This window comes from Peromyscus eremicus, chromosome 17 (genome assembly GCF_949786415.1).
Source record: "Peromyscus eremicus chromosome 17, PerEre_H2_v1, whole genome shotgun sequence".
NCBI classification, from domain to species: Eukaryota; Metazoa; Chordata; class Mammalia; order Rodentia; family Cricetidae; genus Peromyscus; species Peromyscus eremicus.
Window position 1 is genome coordinate 28,825,163 of NC_081433.1, and position 19,999 is coordinate 28,845,161.

At 40.0% G+C, this 19,999-nt stretch overlaps 1 protein-coding gene across 2 annotated transcripts in view; it reads right to left on the minus strand.

Annotated features, from left to right (window-relative positions):
- Positions 1–19,999, minus strand: part of Sgcz (sarcoglycan zeta) — a 375,725-nt gene that overhangs the window by 24,092 nt on the left and 331,634 nt on the right. Inside the window, exon 4 of one of the 2 annotated variants that reach the window (XM_059244782.1) lies at positions 15,426–15,548. The exons of the other annotated variant lie outside the window; for it this stretch is intronic. Coding sequence (XP_059100765.1) covers positions 15,426–15,548 — 123 coding nt within the window. The remainder of the gene's footprint in view (positions 1–15,425; positions 15,549–19,999) is intronic. 2 annotated transcript variants of the gene reach the window in all.

The window sequence follows — 19,999 nt, forward strand, 5'->3', positions numbered from 1 at the left end:
AAACCTATACTTTGACCAGCCAAGGGTCTGTTGAAAGGCAAGCTATTTGTTATGACTATTTGGTGATATCCAGCCTTTAGTATTTCAGGTGTCTTCTGCTATGAAATCCTTGCATGCCCAGACCAATTGGCTAACAGTTCAGCTCCCTAGACCTGCTGACCTACTAAGTTACTCAACTCCCCTGCTGAACTTAGGAGACAAGCTGGTTTGTTTCTTGTGCTAATGAAGCTCAGACCATCCCCTTGCCTTGAGGAGGCCTGGTGGTTTTCCAGAGCAATTGACTGAGAACAAAAGAGGTTTTTTACTTATCAAGGTGGGAAGTAAAACAACACTCCTGAGGAGGCAGAGAACCAGTTGCCCAGGGAAAAAAGGGCAGGCATTTTCTGTAGAAGCGGACAGAATGGTATGGCGAGAGAGAAGAGAGGGAGACAGAGGTTCAGTAGAGGGTTAGCAGATCTCAGGTAGAGTTTTCTGAGTGCCAGGAGTAGAGAGTAGCAGAGACGGAGAAAGAGGATACAGCTGCTGTGGATATCGCTCTATATAAATAAAGCACTGATTGGCCAGTGACCAGGCAGGAAGTATAAGCGGGACAAGGAGAGAGGAGAATTGAGGAAGGAGGAAGGAAAGAGAGACCGGCTGGAGCCACCGCCAAGACAAGGAAGATGTAAAGTACCGGTAAGCCACAAGCCACGTGGCAAAGTAAAGATTAATAGAAATGGGCTGAATATAAGAGTGAGAGCTAGACAATGATAGGCCTGAGCTAATGGCCAAGCAGTTTAAATAATGTAAGAGTCTGTGTGTTTATTTTATAAGTGGGCTCCGGGACTGGCGGGACTTGGCGGTGGGAGCTGGAGAAAAATTCTCCAGCTACATACAGTGGATGAAGATAAGGCTGGAAGTATAGAAGTTAAGTCATTAGCAGGACTATGAGCTAGGGAACTGGACGGAACTGCAGTTATGGAGACAGGATTTCATCCCAGAGAAATAAAGTAGATGGATACAGAGCTTGGTATGTCTAGAGTTATTCCTGCCTTGAATGCCTGGTGAAGCTATAGCTGAATTGATAGAATGTTGTCCTAGAGGAATAAAGTCAACAGACATAAGAACATAGTGTATGTAGAATTTTTTCCCTGAGATATCCCATGCCAGATGTAGCTAAACCCCGGGACCTGTGGGAACTCCATAATAAAAGATTTCTGGTCATTTTATAATGGAAGGACAACACAAACATTTTACTTCTATGGAACTATAAAGTGAGGGTTTTCTGTGGCCATGTATGAGTGTGCTATAGTTATGACTTGAAGGAGAGTCCTTGTTTAAGGACCACACAAAGCCTGGTATTGTCTAATAGGTGATATTTAAAAATGACACTCTTATTTTGTTTTTGTTTTAGGGTTTTAATATTATTAAGTCACTTAAAATATTTTTTTTTTTCCGAGACAGGGTTTCTCCGTGTAGCTTTGCGCCTGTCCTGGATTTCGCTCTGTAGACCAGGCTGGCCTCGAACTCACAGAGATCCGCCTGGCTCTGCCTCCCGATTGCTGGGATTAAAGGCGTGCGCCACCACCGCCCGGCCTCACTTAAAATATTCTAAATTTACTTATTTTTATATGTATGGGTATGCGGCCTACCTATGTGTGAGCAGTTGCCGGCGGAGGACAGAAAAGGCCAGAAGAGGGCGATAGAATCTCTGAGACTGGAGTTTCAGACCGTTGTGAGTCACTAAGTTGATGCTGGAAGTTAAACACATCTTCTCTGGTAGAGCAGCATTATCTTAACCACCAAGCCATCCCTCTAGCCTCTACTGGGTCTCTTTTTTATTTTAATGGTAGCAATAGCTTTTTATCTACTTCATTCTGCTTTTATTAATTTTTTACCAAAAGGCTTAGGATCCAGTAGAATTTAGATGCCATTGTTTACCTTACAGGTACACACAAACCCAGTTATAAAATGAGATAAACGGGATATATAAGTGACAAAGCTATTATATCTAGGTTGTAATGACATAAAAAATATTTTCCATAGATCCTCTTTGTACACACTTCACCCATTCTGGAACCCATGATGTTTTAGTCAGGTTCACTATTGTAATGAAACACCATGACCATCACAACTTGGGAAAGAAAGGGTTTATTTAGCTTATTCCTCCATATCACCATTCATTACTGAAGGAAGTCAGGACAGGAACTCAGACAGAGCCGGAACCTGGAGGCAGAAGCTGATGCAGAGGCCATGGAGTTTGCTGCTTACTGGCTTGCTCCCCATGGCATCCTCAGCCTGTTTTCTTATAGCACGCTTGGACCACCAGCCCAGGGATGGCCCCTTTCATAATGGACTGGACCTTCTCTCATCAATCACTAACTAAGAAAATCTCCTGAAGGTTTGCATACAGCCTGATCTTGTGGAGGCATTTTCGTAATTGAGGTTACCTCCTCTCAGATGATTTTAGCTTGGGACAAGTTGACATAAAACTAATCAGCACACATGGTATATGACAGCTTCAGGTCTATAACCAGAGACCCAAACTGAGGATTATTGAGGTGTAAATCTCTTACTCTTCAGTGGCTTATAACATCCTTGACTTTCAGGGTCTAGTCACATGGAATGCTACATAAGAGAAGAATAAAACATCTATTGTCTATGTTATTATTTGGGTGATACAAATAATACTACTTTAAAAAAATTAATATTTTATTTATTCTTTGGCAATTTTATACATGTATACAATGTATCTCCATCAAATCCACCACACTTCTACTTCCTGCCTTCCACCTTTTGCCTGAACCACTGCCAAAGAATCCACTTTCTGCCTTCATAACCTCTTTTATTTTAATAACTTACTGAGTCCAATTCTGCTGACCAAATGTGCATGGGTATGCATCTATCGACAGAAGTATGGCAACAGACCAGCAGCATGACCCTGAATGAAAATGATTCCTCCCAGAACAGCCAGAAACTGTCATGGGGGTCACTTTATACATTCTCCTATTCTTTTTATTTTTACTCAAGGAGTTTTTTGATACCTCCAATTATGTATTGATGAGTATAAATTTACATTTGCTATTCCAACAGCATTTTTCTACTTCTTAATTGCCATTTTCATATTTCAGCCAATATATTTTATTTTTTACAAGTACTTAACAAATTTAAAATGCATAAGAATAGCAGTAACATTTAAAATTACAATTTTAGTAGAAATTGCATTTGCTAGATACAAATTTGACCCAGGATTTTTCTTCATTTAGTTTTATTGTCTCTTTTCTTTACCCAAACCCTACATGTTGAACATTAAAAAAATAATAATACTTAAAAGAAGAAAACCAGGCTTGAAAGAATCAGTACTTTTTCCCCAGTGTGTTAGGCAGGATAACAGTGACTGTTGCCCATCAGCCCAAGGAGTTCATTCCTTGGGTCTTTGTGAATCTGGATAGTATGTAGTATATATGTTATGTTACATGAGAAATGTGATTTATTCAAATTTATCATCAGTGAACTAGGAGTTTTTTTCCTGGAATGTCCAGGAGTTTGATAATGTAAACTGAATAGCATAGTGAAGTGCCATTTGCGGTACCTAATTTTATGTCAACCTGACACAAACTAGAGTCATTTTAGAAGGAACCCCAGTTGGGAGAATATCCCCAAAAGAATGGCATGTGGATCCCTGGGCACCAGCCACTCCGGGGAAGACCTGCCCAACTTGGCCCCAGGTTCTGGTCACAGGGCAGGTTCCCTTCTAGCCCCACTGGGAAGGATCCCCTTCTCTAAGACCCCTGGCAGACCCTGCAGTCTCCACGCCCTGCCCCCACGCCCATCCGCCTGAGCCCTAAGCCTCTTCCTGAGACTTAGAGGCCGGCCCCCAGCTCCCATCTTGCCCCGGACTTCCCTTCTGAAGCACAGGTGAGTCCCCTAACTTGCCCCCGACCCCATCCCTGGGCACCAGCCACTCCCGGGAAGACCTGCCCAACTTGGCCCCAGGTTCTGGTCACCGGGCAGGTTCCCTTCTAGCCCCACCGGGAAGGATCCCCTTCTCCAAGACCCCCGGCAGACCCTGCAGTCTCCACGCCCTGCCCCCACGCCCATCCGCCTGAGCCCCAAGCCTCTTCCTGAGACTTAGAGGCCAGCCCCCAGCTCCCAGCTCCCATCTTGCCCCGGACTTCCCTTCTGAAGCACAGGTGAGTCCCCTAACTTGCCCCCAACCCCATCCCTGGGCACCAGCCACTCCGGGGAAGACCTGTCCAACTTGGCCCCAGGTTCTGGTCACTGGGCAAGTTCCCTTCTAGCCCCACCGGGAAGGATCCCCTTCTCTAAGACCCCTGGCAGACCCTGCAGTCTCCACGCCCTGCCCCCATGCCCATCCGCCCGAGCCCCAAGCCTCTTCTTGAGACTTAGAGGCTGGACCCCAGCTCCCATCTTGCCCTGGATTTCCCATCTGGAGGAGAGAGAGAGAGAGAGAAGAGCACCCATCCTCCCCCGGACTTCCCTTCTGAACAAGAGCTCCCATCCTGCCCCGGACTTCCAATTTGGACAAGAGAGCTCCCATCTGGACAAGAGAGAGAGACTTCCTGAATCTGTCAGCTCTGTCTGAACCAAGTGTGCGGATAAGGCCAAGAACGAACCACAAGGAGATGGGCAGACGTCAAGGCAGAAACACATACAACAAAATGAATAGCAATACACCATCACCAGGCCCTAGCCCTCCTCCAACACCTAGACCTGAACATCAGAAATTGGAAGAAGCAGAAGAAAATAGCCTTATGAATGTCATCATGAAGAAGCTAGAGGCTCGTGTAGAGGAAAAGACAAAAAAATGTGAAGAACGCTGTAAACAACTAGAGGAAAGGGCAAACAAATTAGAAGAAATCAAAAAAGTCCTGGAAGAGAACAATAAAATACTGAAAGAAAATCAAGAAAAATCAATGAAACAAATGAAGGAAACAGTCCAAGACCTGAAAAGGGAAATAGAAAAAATGAAGAAGACACCAACAGAGGGAATGCTGGAAATAGAAAATCTGAGAAAACGATTGGGAACTTCAGATGCAAGTATAATCAACAGAATGCAAGAGATGGAAGAGAGAATCTCTAGCGTTGAAGATACAATAGAAGAAATAGATTCATCAGTCAAAGAAAACACTAAAGTCAACAAAGTCATGAACCAAAATGTCCAAGAAATTTGGGACACCATGAAAAGACCAAACCTACGAATAATAGGGGTAGAAGAAGGAGAAGAATACCAACTCAAGGGCACAGAAAATATATTCAACAAGATCATAGAAGAAAACTTTCCCAACTTAAAGAAGGAAATGCCTATGAAGATACAGGAAGCCTATAGAACACCAAACAGACTAGACCCCCCAAAAAAGTTCCCTTGCCACATAATAATTAAACAATTAAACGTACAGAATAAAGAAAGAATATTAAGAGCAGCAAAGGAAAAAGGCCAAGTGACATATAAAGGCAAACCTATCAGAATAACACCCGATTTCTCAATGGAGACTTTGAAAGCCAGAAGGTCCTGGACAGATATAATGCAGACACTAAGAGACCATGGATGTCAGCCTAGACTAATATACCCAGCAAAACTTTCAATTATCATAGATGGAGTGAACAAGACATTCCATGACAAAGCCAGATTTAAACAATATTTATCCACAAACCCAGCCCTACAGAAAGCACTAGAAGGAAAATTCCAACCTAAGGAAGTCAGATACACCCTTGAAAACGCAGGCAATAGATAAAGCCACAGCAGTAAACCCCAACGAAGAAAAGTACACACACATCACCACCAAAAAATAACAGGAATGAACAATCACTGGACATTAATATCCCTCAATATCAATGAACTTAATTCACCTATAAAAAGACATAGGCTTACAGAATGGATACAAAAGCAGGACCCATCTTTCTGCTGCATACAAGAAACACATCTCAAATTCAAAGATAGACACTACCTAAAAATAAAAGGCTGGGAAAAGACTTTCCAATCAAACGGTCTTAAGAAACAAGCGGGTGTAGCCATCCTGATATCCAGCAAAATAGACTTCAAACTAAAATCAATCAAAAGAGATCAAGAAGGGCATTACATACTCATCACAGGAAAGATCCACCAAGATGAAGTCTCAATTCTGAACATTTATGCCCCAAACACAAGGGCACCCACATATGTAAAAGAAACATTATTAAAGCTTAAATCACATATAAAACCCCACACATTAATAGTGGGAGACCTCAACACGTCACTTTCACCACTGGACAGATCCCCCAAATCGAAACTTAACAGAGAAATAAAGGACTTAATTGATGTCATGACTCAAATGGACTTAATCGACATCTACAGAACATTCCGTCCTAACAAAAAAGAATATACCTTCTTCTCAGCACCCCATGGAACCTTCTCTAAAATCGACCACATACTTGGTCACAAAACAAATCTAAACAGATACAAAACAATTGGAATAACCTCCTGTGTTCTATCAGACCACCATGGTCTAAAGTTGGATTTCAACAACAACAAAAACTACAGAAAACCTACAATCTCATGGAAACTGAACAATACCCACCTGAATCACCAATGGGTTAAGGAAGAAATAAAGAAAGAAATTAAAGACTTCCTAGAGATCAATGAAAATGAAGACACCACATATCCAAACCTATGGGACACTATGAAAGCAGTACTAAGAGGGAAATTCATAGCACTAAATGCCCACATAAATAAGCTGGAGAAATCTCACACTAGTGACTTAACAGCACACCTGAAAGTTCTAGAACAGGAAGAAGCAAAGTCTCCCAGGAAAAATAGATGCCAGGAAATTATCAAAGTGAGAGCTGAAATCAATAAAATAGAAACAAAGGGAACAATACAAAAAATTAATGAAACAAAGAGTTGGTTCTTTGAGAAAATCAACAAGATAGACAAGCCCTTATCCAAACTAACCAAAAGACAGAGAGAGAGCATCCAAATCAACAAAATCAGAAATGAAAAGGGGGACATAACAACAGACATTGAGGAAATCCAGAGAATCATCAGGTCATACTTCAAAAACCTCTATTCCACAAAACTGGAAAACCTAAAAGAAATGGATAATTTTCTGGATAGGTACCACATGCCTAAATTAAATCAAGACCAGATAAACTATTTAAATAGTCCAATAACTCCTAACGAAATAGAAACAGTCATTAAAAGTCTCCCAACCAAAAAAAGCCCAGGACCAGATGGTTTCAGTGCAGAATTCTACCAGATCTTCAAAGAAGAGTTAATACCAATACTCTCTAAATTGTTCCATACAATAGAAACAGAAGGAACATTACCAAACTCCTTCTATGAGGCTACAATTACCCTGATTCCCAAACCAAACAAGGATACAACAAAGAAAGAGAACTACAGACCGATCTCCCTCATGAACATTGATGCAAAAATACTCAATAAAATACTGGCAAACAGACTCCAAGAACACATCAAAACAATTATCCACCATGATCAAGTAGGATTCATTCCAGGGATGCAAGGATGGTTCAACATACAAAAGTCTGCCAATGTGATACACCATATAAACAAACTCAAAGAAAAAAACCACATGATCATCTCACTAGATGCTGAAAAGGCATTTGACAAAATCCAACACCCCTTCATGATAAAGGTCTTGGAGCGATCAGGAATACAGGGAACATACCTAAACATAATAAAGGCAATTTACAGCAAGCCAACAGCCAACATCAAATTAAATGGAGAGAAACTCAAAGCAATTCCACTAAAATCAGGAACGAGGCAACGCTGTCCACTCCCCCCATACTTATTCAATATAGTACTTGAAGTTCTAGCCAGAGCAATAAGACAACATAAGGAGATTAAGGGGATACAAATTGGAAAGGAAGAAGTCAAGCTTTCCCTATTTGCAGATGACATGATAGTATACTTGAGCGACCCCAAAGATTCCACCAAGGAACTGATACAACTTATAAACACCTTCAGCAACATAGCAGGATACAAGATCAACTCAAAAAAATCAGTAGCCCTCCTATATACAATGGACAAAAAAGCGGAGAAGGAAATCAGAGATACATCACCCTTTACTATAGCCACAAATGACATAAAATACCTTGGGGTAACACTAACCAAGCAAGTGAAGGACCTATATGACAAGAACTTTAAGTCCCTGAAAAAAGAAATTGAAGAAGATGTCAGAAAATGGAAAGATCTCCCATGCTCATGGATAGGTAGAACTAACATAGTAAAAATGGCAACCTTACCAAAAGCAATCTACAGATTCAATGCAATCCCCATCAAAATACCAACACAATTCTTCACAGACCTGGAAAGAATAATACTCAACTTCATATGGAAAAACAAAAAACCCAGGATAGCCAAAAGAATCCTGTACAATAAAACAACCTCTGGAGGCATCACGATCCCTGACTTCAAGCTCTACTATAGAGCTACAGTAATAAAAACAGCTCGGTACTGGCATAAAAACCGACATGTGGACCAATGGAATCGAATTGAAGACCCTGACATTAATCCGCACACCTATGAACAAATAATTTTTGACAAAGAAGCCAAAAGTGCACAATGGAAAAAAGAAAGCATCTTCAACAAATGGTGCTGGCAAAACTGGATATCAACATGTAGAAGGCTGCAAATAGATCTATATCTATCACCGTGCACAAAACTTAAGTCCAAGTGGATCAAGGACCTCAACATAAATCCAGCTACTCTGAACCTGCTAGAAGAAAAAGTAGGAAGTAGTCTTGAACGCATAGGCATAGGAGACCACTTTCTAAATAGAACACCAGTAGCACAGACACTGAGAGAAACAATCAATCAATGGGACCTCTTGAAACTGAGAAGCTTTTGTAGGGCAAAGGATACGGTCAACAAAGCAAAGCGACAGCCTACAGAATGGGAAAAGATATTCACCAATCCCACATCTGACAGAGGACTGATATCCAGAATATATAAGGAACTCAAGAAATTAGACATCAAAATGCCCAACAGTCCAATTAAGAAATGGGCTATAGAACTAAACAGAGAATTCTCAACAGAGGAAACTCAAATGGCTGAAAGACATTTAAGGAATTGCTCAACATCCCTAATCATCAGGGAAATGCAAATCAAAACAACTCTGAGATACCACTTTACGCCTGTCAGAATGGCTAAGATCAAAAACACTGAAGACACCTTATGCTGGAGAGGATGTGGAGCTAGGGGAACTCTCCTCCACTGCTGGTGGGAATGCAAGCTTGTACAACCACTTTGGAAATCAATATGGCGCTTTCTTAGAAAATTGGGAATCCATCTCCCCCAAGATCCAGCTATACCACTCTTGGGCATATACCCAAGGAATGCTCAACCACACCACAAGAGCACTTGTTCAGCTATGTTCATATCACCATTGTTTGTAATAGCCAGAACATGGAAACAACCTAGATGCCCTTCAACTGAAGAATGGATAAACAAAATGTGGTACATATACACAATGGAATACTACTCAGCAGAGAAAAACAATGACATCATGAGGTTTGCAGACAAATGGATGGACCTAGAAAAAATCATCCTGAGTGAGGTATCCCAGACTCAGAAAGACAAACATGGTATGTACTCACTCATAACAGGATACTAGATGTGGAACAAGGATGACTGGACTGCTACTCACATCACCAGGCAGGCTACCTGGAAAACAGGACCCCAAGAAAGACACAGGGATCGCCCAATGACAGAGAAATGGAATGAGATCTACATGAACAGCCTGGACATGAGTGGGGGTAGTGAAGGGCAAGGGTCGAGGGAAAGAGAGCTTGGGTGAGTGGGAGATTCCAGCTGGATCAACAACAGAGAGGGAGAACAAGGAATAGGAGACCATGGTAAATGAAGACCACATGAGAATAGGAAGAAACAAAGTGCTAGAGAGGCCCACAGAAATCCACAAAGATACCCCCACAACAGACTGCTGGCAATGGTCGAGAGACAGTCCGAACTGACCTATTCTGGTGATGGGATGGCCAAACACCCTAATTGTCATGCTAGAAACCTCATCCAACTACTGAGGGATCTGGATGCAGAGATCCATGACTAGGCCCCAGGTGGATCTCTGGGAGTCCAATTAGCGAGAATGAGGAGGGTTTATATGAGAGAGAATTGTTGAGACCAAGGTTGGATAAAGCACAGAGACAAATAGCCAAATGAATGGAAACACATGAACTATGAGCCAATGACTGAGGGGTTCACCAACTGGATCAGGCCCTCTGAGTGGGTGAGACAGTTGATTGGCCTGATCTGTTTGGGAGGCATCCAGGCAGTGGCACCGGGTCCTGTGCTCATTGCATGAGTCGGCTGTTTGAAACCTGGGGCCTATGCAGGGTCCCTTGGCTCGGCCTGGGAGGAGGGGAGTGGACCTACCTGGACTGAGTCCACTAGGTTGATCTCAGTCTGTGGGGAAGGCTTTGCCCTGGAGGAGATGGGAATGGGGGGCGGGCTGGGGGGAAGGTGAGGGGGGCGGGAGGGGGGAGAACAAGGGAATCTGTGCCTGTATGTAGAACTTAATTGTATTGCAAAATAAAAATTTAAAAAAAAAAAAAAGAATGCCATGTGGGTAAGTCTGTGGTGCATATTCTTTGATTTAAGATCAAAGTGGTAGGATCTAGGCCACTGTGGGTGGTGCTACCCATAAGTTGGTGGCTCTGGGTGCTATAAGAATGTTAAGTTGAACAAGTCATGGAGAGCAAGACAATAAAGAACATTTCTCCATGGCTTCAGCATCAGTTCCTGCCTACAGGTTCCTGCCTTGAGTTTCTGCCCCAACTTCACTGGATGATGGACTACAACGTATAAGATGGAATAAACCTTTCCTTTCAAGTGGCTTTTGGTCATGATGTTTTATCACAATAATAGAAACTTAACTGTGGTACCAACATATGAATCATTAAATGGGGACATTTCCCAGCTGATGGAAGAAAATGAAATGAGAAAAACCTAACAGAAATGAAGCTGAGGAAACCCACATTGGGAAGAGGTTGAAGACACTCTGCCCACAGGTAGGATCCACTGGGGTGTGTAAGAAGCAGAGGCATCTTCTAGGAGCCATAGCCATCATTCTCTTACCCACAGCAAGTAAGGAAAGAAAGATACTGCAAAAATGCCCACTAAATCTGTAATGCACAAGAAATCAGACAGTTCATTTATGCTACTGCAACATTAACTATATCTCTAAGAATTTTCCTAGGTCTAACACAAAGAAGAACATTGAGCATCAAATGGAATCCGTTGACTGCACTGAACAGAGATGTTCCCTTTAAAACATAAAGTTTTAAAATTTGGAATTAAAGTACAATTATATAAATTTCCCCTTCCCTTTCCTCCCTCCAACCCCTTCTATGAACCTCTCTTTGCTTTGTCTTAAATTTGTGGTCTCTATTACTTTAATTGTTGAGCTATATCAATGTAATATATATGAATAAAATAATATACGTCTATATAATACAATATGTACTTATGTATACTTCCAAGTATATAAATACAATCTGATCGTCCTTATAAAGTTTTTTACATGTATATAATTTCGGGGCTTATAATTAACTTGGAGAGATGGGTCTTCACTGGAGTAGACTATTTATCACATTCAGAGCATTCCTTAGTTGCCTGTAGTTCTCTGTCTGGGGTTAGTGTTTGGAAGCACATTGCCTTTCATTATGAATGTCTTCATACTTCACATTATGCAGTTGTATTTTCAATATTTGCTTTAACAGAGTAAGAAATAAGGAACATTTCCTTGAGACCTTGGATAAAAATAAGTGATGGAAACGTCTGCTAGCAAAGACTTCTGATAAAACAGCTTATTTGTGATAATGGCTGTGATTTGCATATGTACTTCAAAACCGGAACTCAATTTCCATTTAGCAATTCATAGGAGCATAAGACAGTGTTGCCTCATGTCTCTGAAGTCTCCAGCACCAGGAAATTTAAGAAACAACTAGAAAGCTGAGTTGAGTGATTACATCAAGTGTATAAACCTGAAAGTGTCACTAGGGGAAATTAAGGGACCATAGATCACTTTTCTTCACATGACTTAGTCAGTTCTCCAGCAGCTTTTCCGACAAACTGCTTTTTCCCGGTGTCTGAGTGTTACCGCGGTCTCAGCGTTTGGACAGCTTTGAGGAACAAAAGCCCCACCTTAAGAAAGGCTGATTGTAAAGCTGACCTCATCACAGTAGACTAGTGTAATGGACAAGAATGGGGAAGGAGAAGCCAGGTAATAAAAACAAACTAGGAAATATTGATTCCAACTCAGCAGCACCCTGTTTAATTTAAAAGACAGCTCCTCAGAAAATCCTTTCTTGTGTTGTCAAACAAGCACTGGAACCTGTCTATCCTTCCAGTCATTCCGTTAGAAGCACACGGAGGTGAGATGCTCTTGGCTTTCCAACAAACAGGAGGGCATAGGGGACATGCAGTTGGAGTTCTCTATTCTTACAGACTGCCACTTTTAATTGCTGCTATTTGGGGAAAAGAGAGAGAGAGGGATACTTTCTTCTCATACACTTCCTTAATGTCTGCTTTCTGCCAAGGCAAAACAAATGTCTGCGTCCAATTAATAGTTTTCCTTTAACTTGAAGACTTTCACCTTCCAAAGTCAGACTTATCATTTAACCTTCCCTTTGTTTGCGAGGTTTCTATGGTACGTGGACTCCAAATGAAAGTGCTGATTGTATTTGATGGATGCAGCCTGAAAGCACTGAACTTGAGTCTCCTCTATAGAAAAGTTTCTGTCCTTTATGTTCTTACTGGGTCTGAGAAGATAATTGCATGAGGTAATATCTTGAGTTCATAGCAGGGAATACAAAATAAACAGAATTATAAAGGATTTATATTTGAAATAAAGTATAAAACTTCTTTTTATCAAGGAATGTTAAGGAATATTAAGAACAAATACACATTTTAGTTATTTTAAGCAAATTATTACCAAGCAAAGGTAATCCATCCGAGAACACCTTAATTATGATTCTTCCCCCCCTTTTTTTTACTAAGAAGTTTTTATTCATTTTATGTACCAACCATAGATCTTTCTCTCTCTTCTTTCTGAGGAATCCTGTTCTGCCCCAAGCCTTCTCCTCCCAACTCATCCCCCATTTCTTATCCCAAAAAGGTTAGGGAATCAGCAAAGGTTGGGGAATCAGCAAAGCTGGTGCATTCAGTTGATGCAAGACCAAGACCCTCCCCTTGCATCAAGGCTGTGCAAGGTGTCCCACCATAAGTAATGGGCTCCATAAAGCCCGCTCATGCACCAGGGATAGATCCTGATTCTACTGCCAGGGGACCCCTTAAGCAGACCAAGCTATACAACTGTCTCGCTTATGCAGAGGGCCTAGTCCAGTCCCATGCAGGCTCCACAGCTGTTGGTCTAAAGTTCATGAGTTCCCACTAGCTAGGTTCTGTTGTTTCTGTAGGTTTCCCCATTATGATCTTGATGCCCCTGATGTAAAGCCAAGGATAACCAGACAACCCAAAGCTCCAGAGAAGCTAGCTAACAAAGAGGACCCTAAGAGGGAGGCATGGGTCACCCTGGGAAGAAGAAATAGATGAGAACTCCTGAATAAGCTGGGGGTGATGGGGGGCAATAGAGGGTAGGGGATGAGGGATGAGAACATAAGGGAAAGGGATGGTCAAGGTGGAACAGGGACAGAGTGGGAGAGCAATGAAAGAGGTATCTTGATAGAGGGAGACATCATGGGGATACTGAGAAACCTGGTGCTAGGGAAGTTCCCAGGAATGCACAAGAATGACCCCAGCTTAGACTACTAGCAATAGTGGAGAGGGTGCCTGAGCTGGCTTATCAGATTGGTGAATACCCTAACTGTCATCATAGAGCCTTCATCCAGTAACTGATGAAAGCAGATGCAGAGATCCACAGCCAAGCACCAGGCCGAGCTTCAGCAGTTCAGTTACAATTCTTGAGTAAGTGATTATCTATTATGGCAATAGAGTGACGATACTGCTTATTATAGCTTGAATCTCAAATTTCACCCTGATAGTTTATGTGTTAAAGGCTGGCTGAAAGCTGATCATTTAAGGGCTCTATATTCCTCATGGATTAATTGATAGAAGAATTTGAAGGTATGTGGAGCCTGGCTGGCTACAGATCACAATAGAAATGACTTTGAGGGATACATTTTCATCCTGACACTCTTTCTCTTCATGGCTTTGTTTCTCATCTGCACTGGGCAGGACTTATATTTAACACCCTTTTTGCTGTGAGGCTCTTCAAGACCTCTGGCTTAAAATGATGGAGCTGTTCAAATGCAAACATGGGCTGCCAAATCTCTGCAACAAGAATTCAGATTCTTTGCTTCTCTCAAATTGTTGTTAATTAGTTAGTTAGATTGTTTTGTCATCGTGTATTTTGTTGCAGTAATGGAAAACTGAGGCAGTGATGTTCAGGTTATGGTGTGATCTCTAATTCATACCCACCTGTATTCTAAGTAGGCTAAATATAAATATGCTAAAATCTATTAACACTGTGATTTGGTCTCAGCCATTGTATAAATCATCCTCTTCCTTCTAAAACAAGAGTCCCTCAAAAAAGTTGTTATTCATAAAGTGAAAGAAAGTGAGAAAGGATTCATCCTAATTTTAATTCCTATGGATATTGCTTGAATGGGAAAACTTTCATGCCACTAATTTACAATTCATACGGATCTTTTGTCACAGGTACTTTGAATAGTTACCTAATTTATACGGCTCACCCTGGAGTCAGTGTCTCTTTGTAGTGTTATTTATCAAAAGACTGGGGTCTTGCTTTAAAGTATATGTGAGGGGACCAGCCAATCCCTTGCCTTCATATTGCAGTCTAAGCTTTGTTCAATTTTCTCTCCTATGTGTGTGAAATTATAAACTATACTTGTCTTTGATATTTCATTTTAGGAGCGTCATAGATAAGAGTGAAGCAGTTCTGAAGTTAATACATGCTATCCTGGTAAAGGAGGACAGATTTAGTGTGAATTTGTATGTGTCTCTGTCTGTTTGTTTCTCTGCGTGTTGGAGGGAGAAGGCTGTGTAAACAGGGAGGGTTCACATACAGGGAAGCCATATACAAGAAGATTTTTCTTCAGGAAATAGAGGAACAATGGATAAATGTAATGTTTCTAGATTGGTCACATTTACTTATATTACCTTACACCACCTAATCCATTTTTCTTAGTTTAGCTTGGTGACCCAGCTTTACATTTCATACATTAATAAGACTTTTTAAATTAATATTTAGACACTATTCACTAACCACGGCTAATGACTTTAATTGAAGTTATTTGAAAAGTATATATATTATCATTTGGGAGATTCAGTTTTGAGGAAGGAAGCCGGAAATCCTGTCAAGGACCTTCCAGGCAATGGTGTATGCTTACGTTAGGTAAACCACACTCAAAGATCTCCATGACAGTACCTGTAACCTTTAGCTTCTCAGCCCCAATAGTTATCTCATCTTCATCTGCAGAGAACAGCACCCTGCCGTCTTCGCTTGCTCTTACTTCAAATCTTTTACACTGTGCCTCCACAGCCTCAGCTCCTGTAGTCAGAGGGAAGGTTTGACAATGAAGCTGGGATGCAGAACACCATTCACATATATATATAATTTTTTTATAAACATAAAAGTAAAACACATATTGTTCAGTTTGTTCGTCTCAGCTGCAGGTTTTACATCCCAATGAACACTTTTAAGATGTTATCCTTTTCAAAAAACCCCTGATTGCACTGAATATTTCCAGAGTATATTAAATGGCCATGCCTATTATTTCTAAATGTTTAAGGATGTTTTAATATAGTGTATGCACTTAGCCAAATAAAAAACACCTGATATAGTCACAGGGGAAGCAATGTCTGCTTTGATCTTTACTGGGGTGAAGATTTGTCATTCACTTCAATGGGCATGTAGTATATGCTCAATAAATGGGGCCCAAATGACTCACATCTCTTCACAGTGCAGACCACAGAACTCACATTGCTACCTCTTTGTGGGTTCTAAAGCATCAATCACTTGTAAATCTTTAACTACTCCACATTTCATAGATTTTAGTGTAGTTATCTTCTTACCCTTTAATAACAATGAATTTTAATCCATTTTATAATCACTCTTTCAATGGATTTGTTTTCCATAATGAAGTTTTAGTAATTAATTTTCTGTATTTATTTATTCAACTGTAAGGAACTTAACTACTCTAAAGTAAGCAACTTAACTACTCCAAAGTTTGATTCAAAGTAGAAAAAGGAATCCCTCCAATATGCCCCTCCCCATTCTCCTTCAAATTCATGGCCTCTTTTTACTAATTGTTTTATATATATACATATATATATATATATATATGTATATATATATGTATATGTATATCAACCTGTTCAGTCTATATGATGTTACTCCTGTGTATGTTTTCAGGACAGACCATTTGACACTGTTATTCCCTGGGGTAGACCACCTTCCCAGCTTTCCTCTGTTGTCTATAGTTCTTTGTATTGTGGGCTGTTCTCATTCATGTTGGCATGTCCATTGGTGTAGTTCTTGCTCAGCTCATGTTTGAGTAGTCATGTTGCTGAGACGTCATGAGTGTGGTTTCTGATATTACAGTGAGACACAATCTCACAGCAACTCCCTGATTCTCTAGATCTTAGAATTTTGTCATCTCCTCTTTCACAAAACATCCTATTGCCTTGGACTTTGGTTCTCCTCAGAGATAGAAGGTATGTCCCTATTGCTGTGGACGCTATATACTTCACAAACAGGCCCCAGAGACCCCTGAGTTAGAACTGAACACCCCATCTGTAAGGACTACCTTTCATTGTACCAGAAGGTATCAAGCTTCCAAAGGAGAGAGGCAACCAACAGTCCCACCCAGCTTTGATGCCTATGGAGCAAAATCAACCTACATCATGACAACATAACCCTAAGGGTACAGTAGTGACACACACCTCCAGGTTAATCATTAGTTCTCTAATTGGAATGAGATGCACTTAACAGCAGAGAAACCATTCCTGGTACTGGAAACTTAGCTAACTACTCAGTAATAGTGAATTCATGGCAATTGGAGGAGAACCTATAACCACTAATTTACCAACCCAACATAATCCCTAACAACAATCTATCAATATTTGTCCTTATAGACAAGGTAGTTTTCACCCCTCATTAAGAAAACTTTTGTTTGCAACAAATGGAAAACCACAACCAGTTAAAATCATTAATCTTTTTAAAATCAAATATCTTTTCTTACAAAATTTAAAGACAATATTGAGGTGAACACTGAAGACTTTGGTCATCATCTTGACTTGGTGAATATTATTTGAGAAGGTAGTATTCACTTGAATGTTTTGTTGTCTATTTTCAGTCTAAACCTCTACGTTTGCATTTAGTCATTGCAGCACCGTAACTCAACTGAGAGTCAAAACATTGAGGCCAATGTGTTGAGAAATTTGACTTCCAGGTTTACATACCTCTGCGCTTAAATCTCTCTTCAAGAGACTTGGGCACACTTTAAGCCTCAGTGACCTGAGAGTTATAGATCTTTTACACATAAACCTTTTAACATTGATGCCATATTGCCATCTTCAAATATACTCAACTGCTGAGCTGAATCATTTCACAAGTTATATTTGATGTCACAGACGTGCATTAGATAGTTACATGCATATAAAGGCATTCTATGCACCCACAGATTAGCAAGAATTCTCTAGGAAATCTTTATTCAGGAGATGCTATAGAAATATAAAAATATTACACGGCATGTCACAGAAACTATTACGAATAAACTATTAGAAATAGCTATTAGAAGCTTTGTAGAGTAGAGTCTGGTTCTGGCAAAGGAGTTGAAATTTTAATTCATTAACTTTAAATGAGCAAAGTCAAATAAGCAAATTGCACAATATTTATGCATGCGGAATTGAGAGATGCATCTAAGTCATAAATTAATGCATGCAAAAACCATCCAATTGAAAAACAGATATAAAATTAATACTTCAGAGTACACTTTATTCACTATATTAGCATAATTACAGATGGCAAAATTGCAAGCAATTAGTAATGACTTTATAGTAAATAAATATTTTATATCAGAAAATAATTACATAGCATCACATTTACATGCACTGCTTTTCTTTTCTACAAATGAAAAATAAATAAACCTATATAATTAGAGATACATTCAGTAACTGGGACTATCAGTGTTTAACATTAATATATTATATATCATAATACTGAACTTAGTATATTTGAACTTGTTTTTGGTGGTCTATCATTTGTTTGCTTCTAGTATCATGTTTTATTAGGCAAGGTTCAATTGCCCAAAGGTACAATTACGTTAAGTAGAAAATGAATAATGAACTATTGTCTTTGCATTTTTTACATGAAATTGATAAAATACTAGAACTGGAAATTCTTTTTTTGATAAGAACATCCATGATGCTTATATAATGCATTTGCAAGGGATTTCTATGTTTCCTTTAGGACTGATTCAAAGAAAACTAAATAGCAATCTAAGTGGTTATGTCTGCCTGTCTCTGATGTGTCTTTCTCAAACATTGCATGATCTGTTATTACAGCCTACATAACTTTGCACTTTAATTTTATATGTATTCAACATTTTCATGTTCTTGAATATCTTTCAGAGATTAGAAATTCCCACAGCAAAATAAAACTGGGATTCACAATTCTTCATTCAGAAATTACTGTTTTAAAATTACCATGTGTACAGACAAATTCTAAAAACGAAAAGATAGCAGCCAAATTCCTATGAGCTGTGTGAATAAATTCTAAAAACCAAAATAGTTACAGCCACCATTGGAGAGCGACAGCCATGGCTTTGAAGTACCTCATGGCTACAGGTCTCAAAAGGGCCACAAGACGTAGATGAATTATCACAAGCTTGCACAGAGAGAGCATCAGCTAACACACCAAGTTCTTGTGGGACATGATATGATGTGTGTTGCTTTGAGTAATACACCATGGAGCTGCTCAGGATCTTCAAGTGTACCCTCATGATCATCAAGATGGTAGGTATGTACATCCATGCCAAGAATAGTGGGAGGAACTGAACAACAGTCAGCTGCTATGAGGAAAGGTGCAGCTAAGGACTGATTACCCCTATCCATTCCTCAGTGAACATTTATGCCATGTGAGTGTGCACACACACACATGCACATACACACACACTGTACATTCTATGTATAAATATATATGTATATATGTATATACTTTTCTGAATATAAAAATGACAGTAAATGTTCAAGTACACATGTTTATCAGTATATGTTGGACTTTATTTTGTTTTATAATACAAGTGTCATTGAAAACTAACATGTGAAATGTATCCTAGGAAGGTCTGTCATGGTTGAAGATATGTTAGACATTAAAGAAGAGCAACCTCAATCTAGTCTGGAGGATTCTCCTCTCCTGACTCTGAAGGCTTTGGTATTTGTAGTTCTCCTGGGATCCTGTGAGAGTTATGTTTATCCCTACAAGCACTGACCAATGGATCAAGGCCAGAGCTGCCCTTTGACCTCCAGAAACTAATATAGTGATGGGAATACTCAAATTCAGGGGGGTTACCTTTGTCCTTCTGTTTCTCTCCTTGATAACACTCATCAACCTTTGTCAAAACTAACAGTTTGTATGTAACTAGTTATTCCCCAATGAAAGTTTACTTCTTAGTATGTTGTGATGAATGCCATTATTTGTCACCATTTGAATTACTTCCTTACTTATAATTCATATCTATACCTCTTGATCTCCATTTTTGTTTCAAAAAATCAATTAAGAAGTGGGCTGTGGAGTTGGGTTGTGAAGAGCACTTGCTGCTCTCACAGAGGAATGGTATTTGATTCCCAACACCAAAAGGCAGCTATCAACCATCTGTAACTCAAGTTAGGGGATCCTATGCTATTATCTGGCCTCCATGGGCACTAGAGGCACACAGTGAATTTACATGGCAGCAAAGCACTCATACATATAAAATAAAAATAGATAAGGATTACAAA